The sequence below is a fragment of the Meles meles genome, chromosome 6, assembly GCF_922984935.1.
Source record: "Meles meles chromosome 6, mMelMel3.1 paternal haplotype, whole genome shotgun sequence".
Classification (NCBI taxonomy): domain Eukaryota; kingdom Metazoa; phylum Chordata; class Mammalia; order Carnivora; family Mustelidae; genus Meles; species Meles meles.
This window is the reverse complement of record NC_060071.1, coordinates 151929349-151948475: the sequence shown is the minus strand read 5'-3', so window position 1 is coordinate 151948475 and position 19127 is coordinate 151929349. Positions and strand designations below refer to the sequence as shown.

The window sequence follows — 19127 nt, the reverse complement described above, 5'->3', positions numbered from 1 at the left end:
GAATCGCCAGGTTTACACACTTCACAGCACTCACCGTAGGCTATTTCAGTTGAAAATTTTCTTTTTCTTTTCTCTTTTATTTTCTGTTCAATTACTTCATTATTTTAACAACTCTGTTTTGAAGTCTTTTTTTAACTAGAATTTGAACACGTACTTTATATACATATATTCTTGATTTTTGGCTTACTTTCACTGTATTCAATTATTTTGTATATATATAAGTTTTGCTTTCTTTACAATTTTGGGATTTAGTTTCTTCTAACACGCAGACTGAAATATGAGCAGGACCAAGTGGATCTCCCTGTTTTGTCCACCTGTGAGATTATATTCTCTCTTCTACACGCAGCATTTTTGTTTGTTTGGTTCTGACCTCTTTAGACTTGTCCGCTGTGTATTTTGTTTGAGTTTGGGTTGATGTTTTTGCTTTTGTTCACTCATTCATCCATCCTTCTCTGGGCAAAATGGCTAGAGAGAAGAATTCAAAGCCGAAGAAAGATTCAGAGGTAAAACTCTCTGCCACAGATGTAATCTATAAAATAAAATTCAAATTTTTTAAATAAATAAATAATTAAAAATACAATAAAATTGAACAGCCACATACAGAGGAATGAAACTGGACAATTTCCTTACACCACACAACAAAATAGACTCAAAGTGTATGAAAGACCTCAATGTGAAACAGAAATCCATCAAAATCCTTGAGAAGAACACAGGAAGCAACCTCTTCAACCTCAGCCACAGCAATGTCATCCTAGAAACATCGGTAAAGGCAAGGGAAGCAAGGGCAAAATTGAGATATTGGAACTTCATCAAGATCAAACTGTTTGGACAGCAAAGGAAGCAGTCAACAAAACCAAAAGACAACTGACAGAATGGGAGAAGATATTCACAAATAACAAATCAGATAAAGGGCTAGTATTCAAAATCTATAAAGAAGTTATCAAACTCAACACATAAAGAATAAATAATTCAATCAAGAAATGGGTAGGAGACATGAACGGACATTTCTGCAAAGAAGACATCCAGGTGGCCAACAGTCACATGAAAATGTCCTCCACATCACTCGGCATCAGGGAAATACAAATCAAAACCACAATGAGATATTACCTCACACTAGTCAGAATGGCTAAAATTAACAAGTCAGGAAATGACAGATGCTGGTGAGGATGCAGAGAAAGGGGAACCCTCCTACACTGTCAGTGGGAATGCAAGCTGGTGCAACAACTCTGGAAAACAGCATGGAGGTTCCTCAAAAAGTGGGGAAAAGAGCTACCTTAGAACCCAGAAATCGCACTACTACCCTCTGATCGACCAATCACACTAGTGGGTATTTACCTTAAGGATACAAATACAGTGATCTGAAGCACAATTTGCACCCAAATATTTATAGCAGCAATGTCCACAATAGCCAAACTATAGGAAGAACCTAGATGTCCATCAATGGATGAATGGATGAAGAAGATGTGGTATATATACACGATGGAATACCATACAACCATCGAAAGAAATGAAATCTTGCCATTTCCAATGATGTGGATGGAACTGACAGGTATTATGCTGAATGAAATCAGTCAATCAGAGAAAGACAATTATCATATGATCTCCCTGATATGAGGAATTTGAGAGGCAGGACAAGGGGTCGTAGGGGGTAGGGAGGGAAAAAATGAAACAAGATGGGATGAGGAGGGAGACAAACCATAAAGGACTCTTAATCGCACAAAACAAACTGAGGGTTGGTGGGGGGTGTGGGAGTAGGAATAAGGTGGTTGGGTTATGGACATTGGAGAGGGTATGTACTATGGTGACTGCTGTGAAATGTGTAAGCCTGATGATTCAATCCTGTACCCCTGAAATAAATAATAAATGCTAATTAAAATAATTTTAAAAATTAAAAAATACAGTAAAGTTATGCTATGTTTACTCCTTAGGTAACTGCCAAACATTAACATAAATGATTCTTGCTATAGACAGCAGCATGGTTGAATTTTCAGAGCAAAAAAAAAAAAGTCCTACAAACAAAATTACATAAAATATAAATTCTTCAAAACTAAAACTAGTCTAAGTAACTTGAGAAAATCCCATAGTTGTGTGGGTACATAGTGAAGGGAAGTGGAAGGAGAAATTCCAAAGAAAATAAAGGAAGTTTAATGGAGAATTGATTTGTTCACTCTGGATGATGTTGATAATGACACCCATGTTTATCCTATCACACACTCTGCCTATATGCCGTTCATTCCGTTCAAGCACACTCACCAAAATTCTTACAAATATTCCCAGAGATTACTTGGGAGGAAAACATAGACATTGAAATGTTAGAAAATACACCTGCACAAACCCTGATGCTCTCTATATTTCAGGGCAACATAAAGGAGGTAAAGTCATCCCATCCCCATTATAGGAGGGGTTACACATTCCTCACCAGCCTGCCCACTCTGTCCTCTAGGAGGTCAGGGGACAGTGTGTCCTGTGGGGATGAGCACAGGTCCACATACTGGGGCTCACTATCACCCTGTGTGTGCTCTTGAACATCTCATGAAACCTTCTAAAATTCTGGGTGTAGGTTTACATTACATTATGGCATAACATGACATTGATCCCACGACGTTTGTGTGAATATGTAAAAAGAAAGCACGTATCCAACTATATACTCTGGGAAGTTATATAATGAAAACCATATTCTATTCTTAAGTGTTCAATGCCCCCAAAACAAAAGCAGTCATATATCTTCTGGTCATTGCCCTCTATGGTCACATAGATCCTAAGCTGAATATATAGTCAGAGAACATGCAAATAGGGCCCTCCATCTGCTGGTTAAAAACAGCCCAAACCTGACTCTGCAGCTGGGAGAGGAGCCCCAGCCCCAGGATTCACGGTGTTCCAGTCAGTACTCAGGACAGGACACAGACAACTCACAATGGAGTTTGTGCTTGGCTGGGTTTTCCTTGTTGCACTTTTAAAAGGTAATTCATGGTGAACAAGAAATGTTGAGGATGTGAGTGGATATGAGTGAGAGAAACCATGGATGTGTGAAAGTTTCCTGACTGGGATGTCTTGTGTCTGCAGGTGTCCAGTGTGAGGTGCAGCTGGTGGAGTCTGGGGGAGACCTGGTGAAGCCTGGAGGGTCCCTGAGACTCTCCTGTGCAGCCTCTGGATTCACCTTCAGTAGCTACAGCATGAATTGGGTCCGCCAGGCTCCAGGGAAGGGGCTGCAGTGGGTCACATATATTAGCAGTGGTGGAAGTAGCACATACTACGCAGACTCTGTGAAGGGCCGATTCACCATCTCCAGAGACAATGGCAAGAACACGCTGAATCTGCAGATGAACAGCCTGAGAGCCGAGGACAAGGCCGTGTATTACTGTGCAAAGGACACAGTGAGGGGACATCAGTGTGAGCCCAGACACAAACCTCACTGTAGGACGGGATCTGGACCACCAGGGGTGCACACCACTCATCAATTCTGTATTTAAGCCCAGGAGCAGATGCAGTTGAAGTTCATGGGCAAATTTCCCGTCAGGATCTAGTGATTCCTCTCCAGAGAACACTTTCTCTTAGGGACCTTCTCTGCACACATGATTCTGTGCTTACCTCTTCACTCTCTGACTTTGAAAATTTGCTCTAATGGGAAAACAATTATACTAAAATGCACAAAATAGAGAGTCACTCACGTTGTTTATTGCTTCCCTAAATACCAAAGAAACACAAATATCCTGGTGCTCATCAAGTGAGCCTTTACAGGACCCCCAGCTGCTATCACTGTGCACCACCGGTCCACCCTGCTCAAAGTGCAAACTCGCTAGAAGCAGCATGAAGTGCATGCTGGACATGAGGCCACAGAGGCATCAGCAATTCAAAGCAAAAAAGAAAGGGTCTTGGTTGGGGCATCACTTTCCTTTAGAATGCTCACAGCATCAATGTTAGTGACAACATGGGAAAGCAGTGGATCCCCCACCAGGTGTGATGTGTAGTCTGGACATTACAAACGCACATGCATAAACACACACGCGCGCACACACACACACACACACACACACACACACGAGTATGAAACCTATTTCACTTTGCACTAATTTCTCCGAAGCAGAGGTAGTCCTAAGACTAAAATACACATCATACATGAATACCTCAAGAAGCAAGAAATCTGAAAGAAACACTCTAATGTTACACCTGAAGGAGCTAGAGAAGGTACAATGACTAAAGCCTAAATACAGGAAAAGGAAGGAAATAGTAAAGATTAGAGCATTAATAATGATATAAAAACAAAACACCAAAAAACAAACCCAGAACAGAACAAAAAAGCAAGGTCTAATTTTGGGGGGAAAAAAGCAATAAAATTGAGAATCCTCTGCCTAGATCTATCAAAAGGAAAAGAGAAAACCAAAAATAAATGTTATCAGAAATCAATATGTTTCTCTTTGGAACAAACAGGGTTTTGAAGGGGTAGGAGGGGCGGGATGGGGAAACTCGTTGATGGGCAATAAGGACACATGATTGGTGAGTGCTGGATGTTACATGCAAATAGTGAATTGTTGAAGAGAATATTAAAAACTAGTGATGTACTATGTTGTGCCTAACTGAATATAAGTTTGTTTATTTATTTATTTATTTTACAATTTATCATTTTATTTATTTTTTTAAATTTCTTTTTAGATGGATTGACCTGGAGGATTTTCTGAGGTGGTGGTGGGGATCCAGGCCACCACACTGCGGCTCTGGGCTGGAGATTCCTTCAGGGCCATGTTTGCTCTGACCCTCTGAGGAGAAGCAGAAAGCCATCAGGGAAAAAGAACCAGACACAGGGGTGGCTCACATTAAGCCAACGACCCTGACAAGTGTGGGGCAACTCTACCTGGGCAAAGATGCCTGAGAAGCCAAGCAGCAGGCCCCTCCCCCAAAAGACAGACTGGAAGAACAGGTGAAGGATACAGTTATTTCCCACAGGAACGTGAAACTCCAGCACCAGGGGAAAATTACATACGGAGCTCAAAGTGTTCCTTACAACCTGCTTATACTCTGCATAAAATTTTATATTTCTATTTTCTTTTCTCTTTTCCTTGCCTTTTCTCTTTTAACCTGTTCCCATTTCAAGCAGTCTTATTTCCTAACTTCAGTTTCTAAATTTCAAATCTTCATTTTATAGATTTATGCCCCACATAATCCCATTTTTCCCTCTATTCAAATTATATATAAAATAAGATCTGATTTCCTTAACGTTTTCAAATATAGTGTCTTCTAGCATATACCAAAAATTAATCAGGAACAGGGAGATCAAGGCAAGATGGCAGAGGTGTAGGAGAACCAGTTTAAGCTGGTCCCTTGAATTTAGCTGTGTATCTATAAAACTATTTTGAACATCCATGAATCAACCTGAGATGTACGGATATATATGTGGACTCTACAAAAATTGGCTGTGTTTGACAAGATGCCTATTATACCAGCTCATTTTTCATAGACCATTTAAACTTGTATTTTTAAAAACCTGTATTTTTAAGAGGTATATGCTTTATTTTAACAAGTTGTTCAATCTACTCAGTTTTACTTTCTTATATATCCATCTTTTAATTTTCTAGTGATTTTGAGATTTAGTGTCTAACATACAGATCAAAATTCACCCAGGAACAACTGAAGCACTCTATTTTGTCCAAAATGAAAGTTACAGCCACTCTTTACTTGCCCCCTTTTTCATTTTCTACTCTGTATATATTTTTTATTTTTTTAATTTTTTCAATGTTTTTAATTTTAATTCTTTTCAGTGTTCCAAGATTCATTATTTATGCACCACACCCAGTGATCCATGCAATACATGCCCTCCTTAATACCCACCACCAGGCTCAGCTAACCTACCAGCCCCCTCCCTTCCAAAACCGTCAGTTTGCTTCTCGGACTCCACAGTTTCTCATGGTTCATCTCCCCCTCTGATTTTCCCCAACTCCATTCTCCTCTCCAGTTCCCCACATCCTCCATGTTACACCTTATGCTCCACAAATAAGCAAAACCATATGATAATTGACTCTCTCTGCTGGACTTATTTCACTCAGCGTAATCTTTTCCAGTCCCGCCCATGATGACACAAAAGTTGGATATTCATCCTTTCCGATGTAGGCATAATACTCCATAGTGTGTATGGATCGTATCTTCCTTATCCATTCATCCATTGAAGGGAATCCTGGCTCCTTCCACAGTTTGGTGACTGTGATCATTGCTGCTATGGACATTGGTTACAGATGGCCCTTCATTCATTACATCAGTATCCTTGGGGCAAATACCCAATAGAGCAATTGCAGGGTCAGAGAATAGCTCAATTTTTAATATCATAAGGAATTTCCACACTCTATTCTAAAGTGGTTGCACCAACTTGTATTCCTACCAACAGAGTAAGAGGGTTCCCCTTTCTCCACATCCTCTCCAATTGTCTACTCTCTTGTGAATTTTAGTCATTCTAACTGGTGTTAGGTGGTATCTCAATGTGGTTTTGATTTGAATCTCCCTAGTGGCTAGTGATGATGAACAATTTTTCGTGTGTCTGATAGGCATTTGTATGTCTTCATAGGAGAAGTGTCTGGTCGTGTCTTCTGCCCATTTCTGACAGGATTATCTGTTTTGTGTCGGTTGCATTTGAGGAATTCTCTATAGATCTTGGATATTAGCACTTTGTCTGTAATTTCATTTACGAATGTCTTCTCTGATTTCATGGGATGACTCTTTGTTTTGTTGACTGTTTCCTTTGCTGAGCAGAAGCTTTTGATCTTCATGAAGGCCCAAAAGTTCATTTTTGCTTTTGTTAACTTTGATTTTGGAGAAATATCTTGAAAAAAGTAGTTGTGGATGATATCGAAGAGGTTATTGCCTATGAACTCCCATATGATTCTGATGGATTCCTGCCTCTTGTTGAGTTCTTTTATACATTTGGAGTTTATCTTTGTGTATGGTGTAAGAGAATGGGAGAGTTTCATTATTCTACAAATAGCTGTCCAGTTTTCCCAACACCATTTATTGAGGATACTATCTTTCTTCCACTGGACATTTTTTCCTGCTTTGTCGAAGATTATTTGACCAAAGAGGTGAGAGTCCATATCTGGGCTCTCTACTCTGTTCCACTGGTCTATGTGTCTGTTTTTATGCCAGTACCATGCTGTCCTGGTGATCACAGCTTTGTAGTAAGGCTTGAAATCAGGTAATGTGATGCCACCAGTTTTATTTTGTTTTTCAACATTTCCTTAGCAATTCGGGGTCTCTTCAGATTCAGTACAAATTTTAAGATTCTTTGTTCCAGCTCTTTAAAAAATACCGGTGGAATTTTTATCAGAATGGCATTAAAAGTAATGATATCTCTAGGCAGTATAGACATTTTAAAAATGTTTATTCTTCCAATCCAAGAGCATGGAATGGTCTGCCATCGTTTGGTGTCTTCTTCAATTTCTTTCATGAGTGTTCAGTAGTTCCTCGAGTACAGATCCTTTACTTCTTTGGTTAGGTTTATTCCCAGGTGTCTTATGGTTCTTGGTGCTATAGTAAATGGAATCGATTCTCTAATTTCACTTTTTGTATTTTCATTGTTAGTGTATAAGAAAGTCATTGATTTCTGTACATTGGCTTTGTATCCTGCCACGTTACTGAACTGCTGTATGAGTTCTCATAGTTTGGGGGTGGTATCTTTTGGGTTTTCCATATAAATAATCATGTCATCTGCGAAGAGAGAGAGTTTCACTTCTTCCTTGCCAATTTGGATACCTTTTATACTCTTTGTTGTCTGATTACTGTTGCTGGAATTCTAATACTATGTTGAACAAAAGTGGTGAGAGTGGGCATCCTTGCCGTGTTCCTGATCTCAATGGGAAGGCTGCAAGATTTTCCCCATTGAGGATGATATTTGCTGTGGGTCTTTCATAGATAGATTTTATGAAGTTCAGGAATGTTCCCTCTATCCCCTATGCTTTGAAGCATTTTAATCAGGAACGGATGCTGGAATTTGTCAAATGCTTTTTCTGTATCAATTTAGAGGACCATGTGGTTCTTCTCTCTCCTCTTATTGATTTGTTCTATCACATTGATTGATTTGCGAATGTTGAACCATCCTTGTAAAACAGGAATGAATCCCACCTAGTCAGGATGGATAATCTTTTTATTTTACTGTTGGATCCTGTTTGCTAGGATCTTGTTCAGAATCTTAGCACCCATATTCTTCAGTGATAGTGATCTGAAATTCTCCTTTTTGGTAGGGTCTTTGCCTGCTTTGGAGATCAGGGTAATGCTGACTTCATAAAAAGAGTCTGGAAGTTTTCCTTCTGCTTCAATTTGTTGAAACAGCTTCAGGAGAATAGATGTTATTTCTTCTTTGAAAGTTTGGTAGAATTTCCTAGGGAATCCATCATGTCCTGGTCTCTTGTTTATTGGGAGGGTTTTGGCACTGCTTCAATCTCGTTACTAGATATCGGTCTATTCAGGTTGTCAATTTCTTCCTGGCTCAATTTTGGGAGTTTATAGTTTTCCAGGAATGCAGCTATTTCATCTATGTTGCTTAACTTATTGGCATATAACTGTTGATAATAACTTCTTTTTCTAAATTTTTTATATTTTTTTCTTATTTTTTTATAAACATATAATGTATTTTTATACCCAGGGGTAGAGGTCTGCGAATCACCAGGTTTACCCACTTTACAGCACTCACCATAGCACATACCCTCCCCAATGTCCATAACCCCACTCCCTCTCTGCCATCCCCCCCCAGCAACCTTCAGTTTGTTTTGTGAGATTAAGAGTCATTTATGGTTTGTCTCCCTCCCAATCCCATCTTGTTTCATTTATTCTTCTCTTATCCCCCTAACCACCCAAATTCCATCTCTACATCCTCATATCAGGGAGATCATATGATAGTTATCTTTCTCTAATTGACTTATTTCACTAAGCATGATACCCTCTAGTTCCATCCACATCATCACAAATGGCAAGATTTCATTTCTTTTGATGGCTGCATAGCATTCCATTGTGTATATATACCACCTCTTCCTTATCCATTCATCTGTTGATGGACATCTAGGTTCTTTCCATAGTTTGGCTATTGTAGACATTGCAGCTATAAACATTCGAGTGCACGTATCCCTTCCGATCACTACGTTTGTATCTTTAGGGTAAATACCCAGTAGTGCAATTGCTGGGTCATAGGGTAGTTCTATTTTCAACATTTTGAGAAACCTCCATGCTGTTTTCCTGAGTGGTTGCACTGGCTTGCATTCCCACCAACAGTGTAGGAGCGTTCCCCTTTCTCCGCATCCTCGCCAGCATCTGTCATTTCCTGACTTGTTAATTTTAGCCATTCTGACTGGTGTGAGGTGATATCTTATTGTGGTTTTGATTTGTATTTCCCTGATGCTGAGTGATGTGGAGCACTTATTCATGTGTCTGTTGGCCATCTGGATGTCTTCCTTTAAGAAATGTCTGTTCATGTCCTCTGCCCACTTCTTGATTGGATTATTTGTTCTTTGGGTGTTGAGTTTGCTATGTTCCTATAGATTTTGGACACTAGCCCTTTATCTGATATGTCATTTGCAAATATCTTCTCCCACTTTGTCCATTGTCTTTTCGTTTTGTTAACTGTTTCCTTTGCTGTGCAAAAGCTTTTGATCTTGATGAAATCCCAATACTTCATTTTTGCCCTTGCTTCCCTTGCCTTTGGCGATGTTCCTAGGAAGATGCTGCTGCGGCTGAGGTCAAATGGGTTGCTGCCTGTGTTCTCCTCAAGGATTTGGATGAATTACTTTCTCACATTGAGGTCCTTCATCCATTTTGAGTCTATTTTCGTGTGTGGTTTAAGGAAGTGGTCCAATTTCATTTTACTGTATGTGACTGTCCAATTTTCCAAGCACCATTTATTGAAGAGGCTGTCTTTTTTCCATTGCACATTCTTCCCTGCTTTGTCAAAGATTAGTTGACCAAAGAGTTGAGGGTCTATTTCTGGGCTCTCTATTCTGTTCCATTGATCTATGTGTCTGTTTTTGTGCCAGTACCATGCTGTCTTGATGATGACAACTTTGCAAGAGCTTGAAGTCCGGAATTGTGATGCCACCAACTTTGCCTTTCTTTTTCAATATTCTTTGGCTATTCCAGGTCTTTTCTGGTTCCATATAAACTTTAGGATTATTTGTTCCATTTCTTTAAAAAAATGGATGGTATTTTGATAGGGATTGCATTAAATTTGTATATTCCTTTAGGTAGCATAGACATTTTCACAATATTTATTCTTCCAATCCAGGAGCATGGAACATTTTTCCATTTCTTTGTGTCTTCCTCAATTTCTTTCATGAGTACTTTGTAATTTTCTGTGTATAGATTCTTAGCCTCTTTGGTTAGGTTTATTCCTAGGTACCTTATAGTTTTGGGTGCAATTGTAAATGGGATTGACTCCTTAATTTCTCTTTCATCTGTCTTCCTGTTGGTGTAGAGAAATGAAACTGATTCCTGTGCATTGATTTTATATCCTGACACTTTACTGAATTCCTGTACAAGTTCTAGCAGTTTTGGAGTGGAGTCTTTTGGGTTTTCCATATATAGTATCATATCATCTGTGAAGAGTGATAGTTTGACTTCTTCTTTGCCTATTTGGATGCCTTTAGTTTGCTTTTGTTGTCTGATTGCTGACGCTAGGACTTCTAGTACTATGTTGAATAGCAGTGGTGATAATGGACATCTCTGCTGTGTTCCTGACCTTAACGGAAAAGCTTTCAGTTTTTCACCATTGAGAATGATATTTGCAGTGGGTTTTTCATAGATGGCTTTGATAATATTGAGGTATGTGCCCTCTATCCCTACACTTTGAAGAGTTTTGATCAGGAAGGGATGCTGCACTTTTTCAAATACTTTCTCAGTATCTATTGAGAGTATCGTATGGTTCTTGTTCTTTCTTTTATTAATGTGTTCTATCACATTGATTGATTTGTGGATGTTGAACCAAACTTGCAGCCCTGGAATAAATCCCACTTGGTCATGGCGAATAATCCTTTTATTGTACTGTTGAATCCTATTGGCTAGTATTTTGGTGAGAATTTTTGCATCTGTATTCATCAAGGATATTGGTCTGTAGTTCTCTTTTTTGTTTGGATCCTTGTCTGGTTTTGGGATCAAGGTGATGCTGGCCTCATAAAATGTGTTTGGAAGTTTTCCTTCCATTCTTATTTTTTGGAACAGTTTCAGGAGAATAGGAATTAGTTCTTCTTTAAATGTTTGGTAGAATTCCCATGGGAAGCCATCTAGCCCTGGGCTTTTTTTTTTGTTTGGAGATTTTTGATGATTGTTTCAATCTCCTTACTTGTTATGGGCCTGTTCAGGTTTTCTATTTCTTCCTGGTTCAGTTGTGGTAGTTTATAGGTTTCTAGGAATGCATCCATTTCTTCCAGATTGTCAAATTTGTTGGCGTAGATTTGCTCATAGTATGTTTTTATAATTCTTTTTATTTCTTTGGTGCTGGTTGTGATCTCTCCTCTTTCATTCATGATTTTATTTATTTGGGTCCTTTCTCTTTTCTCTTTGATAAATCTGGCCAGGAGTTTATCAATCTTATTAATTCTTTCAGTACCAGCTCCTAGTTTCATTGATTTGTTCTATTGTTTTTTTGGTTTCTATTTCATTGATTTCTGCTCTGATCTTTATGATTTCTCTTCTTCTGCTGGGTTTAGGGTTTCTTTCTTGTTCTTTCTCCAGCTCCTTTACGTGTAGGGTTAGGTTGTGTACTTGAGACCTTTCTTGTTTCTTGAGAAAGGCTTGTACCGCTATATATTTTCCTCTCAGGACTGCCTTTGCTGTGTCCCACAGATTTTGAACTGTTGTGTTTTCATTATCATTTGTTTCCATGAATTTTTTCAATTCTTCTTTAATTTCCTGGTTGACCCATTCATTCTTCAGAAGGATGCTCTTTAGTCTCCATGTATTTGGGTTCTTTCCAGCTTTCCTCTTGTGATTGAGTTCTAGCTTCTGAGCATTATGGTCTGAAAATATTCAGGGAATCATCCTAATCTTTTGATACCAGTTGAGACCTGATTTAGGACCCAGGATGTGATCTATTCTGGAGAAGGTTCCATGTGCACTAGAGAAGAATGTGTATTCTGTTGCTTTGGGATGAAATGTTCTGAATATATCTGTGATGTCCATCTGGTCCAGTGTGTCATTTAAGGCCTTTATTTCCTTGTTGATCTTTTGCTTGGATGATCTGTCCATTTCAGTGAGGGGAGTGTTAAAGTCCCCTACTATTATTGTATTATTATTGATGTGTTTCTTTGATTTTGTTATTAATTTGTTTATATAGTAGGCTGCTCCCATGTTAGGGGCATAGATATTTAAAATTGTTAGATCTTCTTGTTGGACAGACCCTTTGAGTAGGATATAGTGTCCTTCCTCATCTCTTGTTATAAGCTTTGGCTTTAAATCTAATTGATCTAATATAAGGTTTGCCACCCCAGCTTTCTTCTGATGCCCATTAGCATGGTAAATTGTTTTCCACCCCCTAACTTTAAATCTGAAGGTGTCTTCACGTCTAAAATGAGTTTCCTGTAGGCAACATATAGATGGGTTTTGGTTTTTTATCCATTCTGATACCCTGTGTCTTTTGATTGGGGCATTTAGCCCATTAACATTCAGGGTAACTATTGAGAGAGATGAATTTAGTGCCATTGTATTGCGTGTAAGGTGACTGTTACTGTATATTGTCTCTGTTCCTTTCTGATCTACTACTTTTAGGCTCTCTCTTTGCTTAGAGGACCCCTTTCAATATTTCCTGTAGAGCTGGTTTGGTGCTTGAAAATTCTTTCCGTTTTTGTTTGTCCTGGAAAATTTTTACCTCTCCTTCTATTTTCAATGGTAGCCTAGCTTGATATAGTATTATTGGCTGCATGTTTTTCTCACTTAGTTCTCTAAATATATCATGTCAGCTCTTTCTGGCCTGCCAGGTCTCTGTGGACAAGTCTGCTGCCAATCTAATATTTTTCCCATTGTATATTACAGACTTCTTTTCCTGGGCTGCATTCAGGATTTTCTCTTTGTCACTAAGACTTGTAAATTTTAGTATTATGCGACGGGGTGTGGACCTATTCTTGTTGATTTTGAGGGGTCCCTCTGCACCTTCTGGATTTTGATGCTTTTTCCCTTTGCCATATTAGGGAAATTCTCTCCAATAATTCTCTCCAATAGACCTTCTGCTCCCCTCTCTGTTTCTTCTTCTTCTGGAATCCCAATTATTCTAATGATGTTTCGTTTTATGGTGTCACTTATCTCTCGAATTCTCCCCTCAGGTCCAGTAGCTGTTTGTCCCTCTTTTGCTCAGCTTCTTTATTCTCTGTCATTTGGTCTTCTATATCTCTAATTCTTTCTTCTGCCTCATATATCCTAGCAGTGAAAGCCTACAACTTTTTTAATATCTACTTTAAATTTTATTTAGATGAATATTTAGTAACACTTCATAGGGGTTATAAAGTTATTTTCAAATAAATTAATAATGTCTTCCTCTTTCTTATAATTACCCAGTTTATTTCAATATTTATTACAATTCTTTATATCTTTGATGGGAGATGATACATTTTTTATGTTACTTACAAATAAGAGCTTTGAGGTTTATAATTATTACTGAATTGTGGAATAGAGTTGATACTTCAGAGTTACATAAATTTTAGAACAACTAAATTCCAACAGTACTCCCAGTATTCATTAAATCACAATTTTTGCTGTTAGGTGATTTGGTCAGTCACACGGGCCATCTGTTGAATTGAATACAAGCTATGTAATCTGCTTGGACCATCTTTTTGTTGTATATAGTTTATCAAACTTATTTAATTATGACATGCTTCCAGATTTTTGTGGTTTGCAATATGCTCACTTCATGAAGTTCTGTCCATATTGCATTCCTTATTCACTGAGTAATGACTAACATTTCTTGTTGATTAACAGTCTGTTTTGCTTATCATTTAGTGATAGAATAATAGCACTGGATAATTTCTCTTTGTGGAAACCTTATGTGTTTATTGTTGACAATAAATGTGTATATTTCATTAAAACTGTTCAATATTTTCTTTCTTCCCTTTTTCAGAAATTTTGAGCATACTATTGATATTAAGATAGCTTCTCTTCACTTCTTTTCTTGTCTTCAGAGACATTCTAAAATTGGAAGCGTTAGAACAACCTGAGGGTTTTGATGGGGCCCGGGGTGGGAGGTTGGGGGAACCAGGTGGAGATTAATAGGGAGTGCCCATATCGCATGGAGCACTGGGCGTGGTGCAAAAACAATGAGTACTGTTACACTGAAAATAAATAAATAAATTTAAAAACATAAAATAAAAAAATAAAATGTGGATTTCTCTTCCCCTCTCAGATAGTTATGAAAACCCTATTATTCAACAACCATTACAAACCATACCTGATTTTTCATCATTCATGTCCTGTAGATTATTATTATAGCCATCATCTAGAGATCTTTCAGATGTTCCTTTTAATTTATATTGATTACTGATTTCTGGTTTTCCATGAAGAGTTGAAATTATATCTGCTTGCTTTCTCACTAGAATACATTTATATAATGTAAAAAAATGGACACTGATAATTTCTCTTATGTGGTATGAGCGTTTTCTTTTCTTTTTTTAATTAATTAATTGATTGATTGATTAATTACTTGATTTTCAGCCTGAAAGTCTTCATTGTTTTTGCACCACACCCAGCGCTCCATGCAATACCTGCCCTCCTTATTACCCACCCCCTGGTACCCCAACCTCCCACCACCCGCCCCTTCAAAACCGTCAGGTTGTTTTTCAGAGTCTATAGTCTCTCATGGTTCATCTCCCCTTCCAATTTCCCTCAAGTCACTTCTCCTCTCCATCTCCCCATGTCCTCCATGTTCTTTGTTATGCTCCACAAATAAGTGAAACCATATGACTCTCTCTGCTTGACTTATTTCGCTCAGCATATTCTCTTCCAGTCCCATCCATGTTGCTACAAACATTGGGTATTCATCCCTTCTGATGGAGGCATAATACTCCATTGTGTATATGGACCACATCTTCCTTATCCATTTGTCCATTGAAGGGCATCTTGGTTCTTTCCAAAGTTTGGCGACCATGGCCATTGCTGCTATAAACATTGGGGTACAGATGGCCCTTCTTTTCACTACATCTGTATCTTTGGGGTAAATATCCAGTAATTCAATTGCAGTGTCTTAGGGTATCTCTTTTTTTAATTTCTTGAGGAATCTCCACACTGTTCTCCAAAGTGGCTGCACCAACTTGCATTCCCAACAACAGTATAAGAAGGTTCCCCTTTCTCCACATCCTCTCCAACACACGTTGTTTCCTGTCTTGCTAATTTTGGCCACTCTAACTGGTGTTAGTTGATATTTCCATGTGGTTTTATTTTGAATCTGTCTGAGGCTAGTGATGATGAACATTTTTTCCTGTGTCTGACAGCCATTTGTATGTCTTCACTGGAGAAGTGTCTGTTCATATCTTCTGCCCATTTTTTGACACCATTATCTGTTTTGTGTGGGTTGAGTTTGAGGAGTTTTTTATAGATCCTGGATATCAACCTTTTCTCTGTACTGTCATTTGCAGATATCTTCTCCCATTCTGTGGGTTGCCTCTTTGTTTTGTTGACTGTTTCCTTTGCTGAGCAGAAGCTTTTGATATTGATGAAGTCCTAAATGTTCATTTTCGCTTTTCTTTCCTTGGCCTTTGGAGACATATCTTGAAAGAAGTTGCTGTGGCTGATATCGAAGAGGCTCTGCCTATGTTCTCCTCTAGGATTCTGATAGATTCCTGTCTCATGTTGAGGTCTTTTATCCATTTCGAGTTTATCTTTGTGTATGGTGTAAGAAATGGTCGAGTTTCATTCTTCTACATATAGCTGTCCAGTTTTCTGAGCACCATTTATTGAAGAGACTGTCTTTTTTCCATTGAATATTTTTTTCTGTTTGTCAAAGATTATTAGACCATAGATTTGAAGGTCCATATCTGGGATCTCCACTCTGTTCCACTGGTCTATGTGTCTGCTTTTATGCCAGTACCACGCTGTCTTGGTGATCACAGCTTTGTAGTAAAGCTTGAAATGAGGTAACGTGATGCCACCAGTTTTGTTTTGTTTTTCAACATTTCCTTAGCAATTCGGGGTCTCTTCTGATTCCATACAAATATTAGGATTATTTGCTCCAGCTCTTTGAAAAATACTGGTGGAAGTTTGATCACAATGGCATTAAAAGTAATGATATCTCTAGGCAGTATAGACATTTTAATAATGTTTATTCTTTCGATCCAAGAGCATGGAATGGTCTTCCATCTTTTTGTGTCTTCTTCAATTTTGTTCATGAGGGTTTGGTAGTTCCTCGAGTACAGATCCTTTACTTCTTTGGTTAGGTTTATTTCCAGGTATCTTGTGGTTTTTGGTGCCATAGTAATTGGAATTGATTCTCTAATTTCCCTTTCTATATTTTCATTGTTAGTGTGTAAGAAAGCCATTGATTTCTGTACATTGACTTTTATCCTGCTGCATTACTGAATTGCTGTATGAGTTCTAGAAAATTGGGGGTGGAGTCTTTTGGGTTTTCCATATAAAGAGTCATATCATCTGTGAAAAGAGAGGGTTTGACTTCCTCCTTGCCACTTTAGATACCTTTTATTTCTCTTCATGTTCTGATTGCTGTTGCTAGACTTCTAATACTACGTTGAACAAGAGTGGTGAGAGTGGGCATCCTTGTCGTGTTCCTGACCTCAATGGGAAGGCTGCAATCTTTTTCCCATTGAGGATGATATTTGCTGTGGGTCTTTTATAGATAGATTTTATGAAGTTCAGGAATGTTCCCTCTATCACTATGCTTTGAAGCATTTTAATCTGGAACGGATGCTGGATTTTTTCCAATGCTTTTTCTGCATCCATTGAGAGGACCATTTGGTTCTTCTCTCTCCTCTTATTGATTTGTTTATCACATTAATTGATTTGCAAATGTTGAACTATCCTTGTAACACAGGAGTGAATCCCACCTGGTCATGGTGGATAATCTTTTTAATATGCCCTTGGATCCTGTTTTCTAGGATCTATATAAGTGAAAAAAGTAAAAATAGAAAAAATAAGTATGTGTATTTCTAAAAATTAAACCCACAAATATGTAAGGAGCAAGTATATAAAAGTAAAGAAAGATGAATCAGAAAATAAATAAAAATAAAAATAAATAACTTAAGAATTAAAACAAAGAAAGGTAAGCATACTTCCCCGGAACTGAAAGTGTTCCACATTTCATGATCATTAGACTTGGTGAGATGGAATTGTTCTGTGGATCTTCTGGGGGAGGTGCCTGCTATGATTATTCTCAGGGGTTTTGTCCTCATGGAAAGGCACATCTTGGAAGCAGGGAACAGGGCTTGGTGTAAGCAGGTCTGCCCTCCACTAGGTGCCACTGTTTTGCTTCCTCATGTCACTGATGGGTAGGTTGAATAAGGCATCTGCTCTCTAGGCAGAGGTTGAAATTTCACATACACCCCACTCTTCAGTGAGTCCTCACAGAAAGGCAATCAACCCCTTTCTCTCCAATGTTTCCATCTGAAACCCATGTTCACCCTACCTGTGTCTGAGCTGCTGTATCTCAAGCACATGATTGAGTTTCAAAACTTCTAAGGACTCCTATGATGTGGACCCATGTTATTCCTCCAGGGGAAAGTCTCATACCTTTTTCCATTTGCCCACAGGTCTCAGGAAAGAGGTCACATGGTCAGATTGTGGTTCACTGGTTATGACAAATCAGAGCAGAAAGCCTGCACTTAGACTCACTGTTCAACCAGGTCCCAGGCTCTTTGCCTAGGATCTGTGTATCATAATGGTGCCACACATCCTTCTTGTGACTCAGCAGACCTCAGACCCTGGAATTATTTTTTTGTTTTTTGTTTTTTTTTTATTTGTTTATTTACAGCATAACAGTGTTCATTGTTTTGGCATCACACCCAGTGCTCCATGCAGTACATGCCCTCCCTATTACCCACCACCAGGTTCCTCAACCTCCCACCACCCCGCCCCTTCAAAACCCTCTGGTTGTTTTTCAGAGTCCATAGACTCTCATGGTTCATCTCCCCTTCCAGTTTCCATCAACTCCCTCTCCTCTCCATCTCCCCATGTCCTCCATGTTATTTGTTATGCTCCACAAATAAGTGAGACCATATGATATTTGACTCTCTCTGCTTGACTTATTTCGCTCAGCATAATCTCTTCCAGTCCCGTCCATGTTGCTACAAAAGTTGGGTATTCATCCTTTCTGAGGGAGGCATAATACTCCATTGTGTATATGGACCACATCTTCCTTATCCATTCATCCGTTGAAGGGCATCTTGGTTCTTTCCACAGTTTGGCGACCGTAGCCATTGCTGCAATAAACGCATGGCCCTTCCTTTCACTACATCTGTATCTTTGGGGTAAATATCCAGCAGTGCAATTGCAGGGTCATAGGGAAGCTCTATTCTTAATTTCTTCAAGAATCTCCACACTGTTCTCCAAAGTGGCTGCACTAACTTGCATTCCCACCAACAATGTAAGAGAGTTCCCCATTCTCCGCATCCTCTCCAACACACGTTGTTTCCTGTCTTGCTAATTTTGCCATTCTAACTGGTGTCAGGTGCTATCTCAATGTTGTTTTAATTTGAATCTCCCTGATGGCTAGTGATGATGAACATTTTTTCATGTGTCTGATAGCCATTTGTATGTCTTCTTTGGAGAAGTGTCTGTTCATCAATAGAAATCAGAGGCTTTCTTACACACTAACAATGAAAATACAGAAAGGGAAGTTAGAGAATCGATTCCATTTACTATAGCACCAAGAACCATAAGATACCTGGGAATAAACCTAACCAAAGAAGTAAAGGACCTGTACTCAAGGAACTACAAAACACTCATGAAAGAAATTGAAGAAGACACAAAAAGATGGAAGACTGTTCCATGCTCTTGGATTGGAAGAATAAACATTGTTAAAATGTCTATACTTCCTAGAGCAATCTATACTTTTAATGCCATTACGATCAAAATTCCACCGGTATTTTTCAAAGAGCTGGAGCAAATAATTCTAAAATTTGTATGCAATCAGAAGAGACCCCGAATTGCTAAGGAAATGTTGAAAAATGCCAAAA

General features: G+C 38.6%; 2 gene segments (V, D, J or C); both read left to right on the top strand.

Annotated features, from left to right (window-relative positions):
- Positions 1 to 19127, top strand: part of LOC123943474 — a 1358446-nt gene that overhangs the window by 332664 nt on the left and 1006655 nt on the right.
- LOC123943792 lies at positions 2874 to 6205 on the top strand. The segment is given in 3 exon segments: positions 2874 to 2960; positions 3064 to 3390; positions 6183 to 6205. Coding segments are annotated over 3 exon segments (381 nt in total).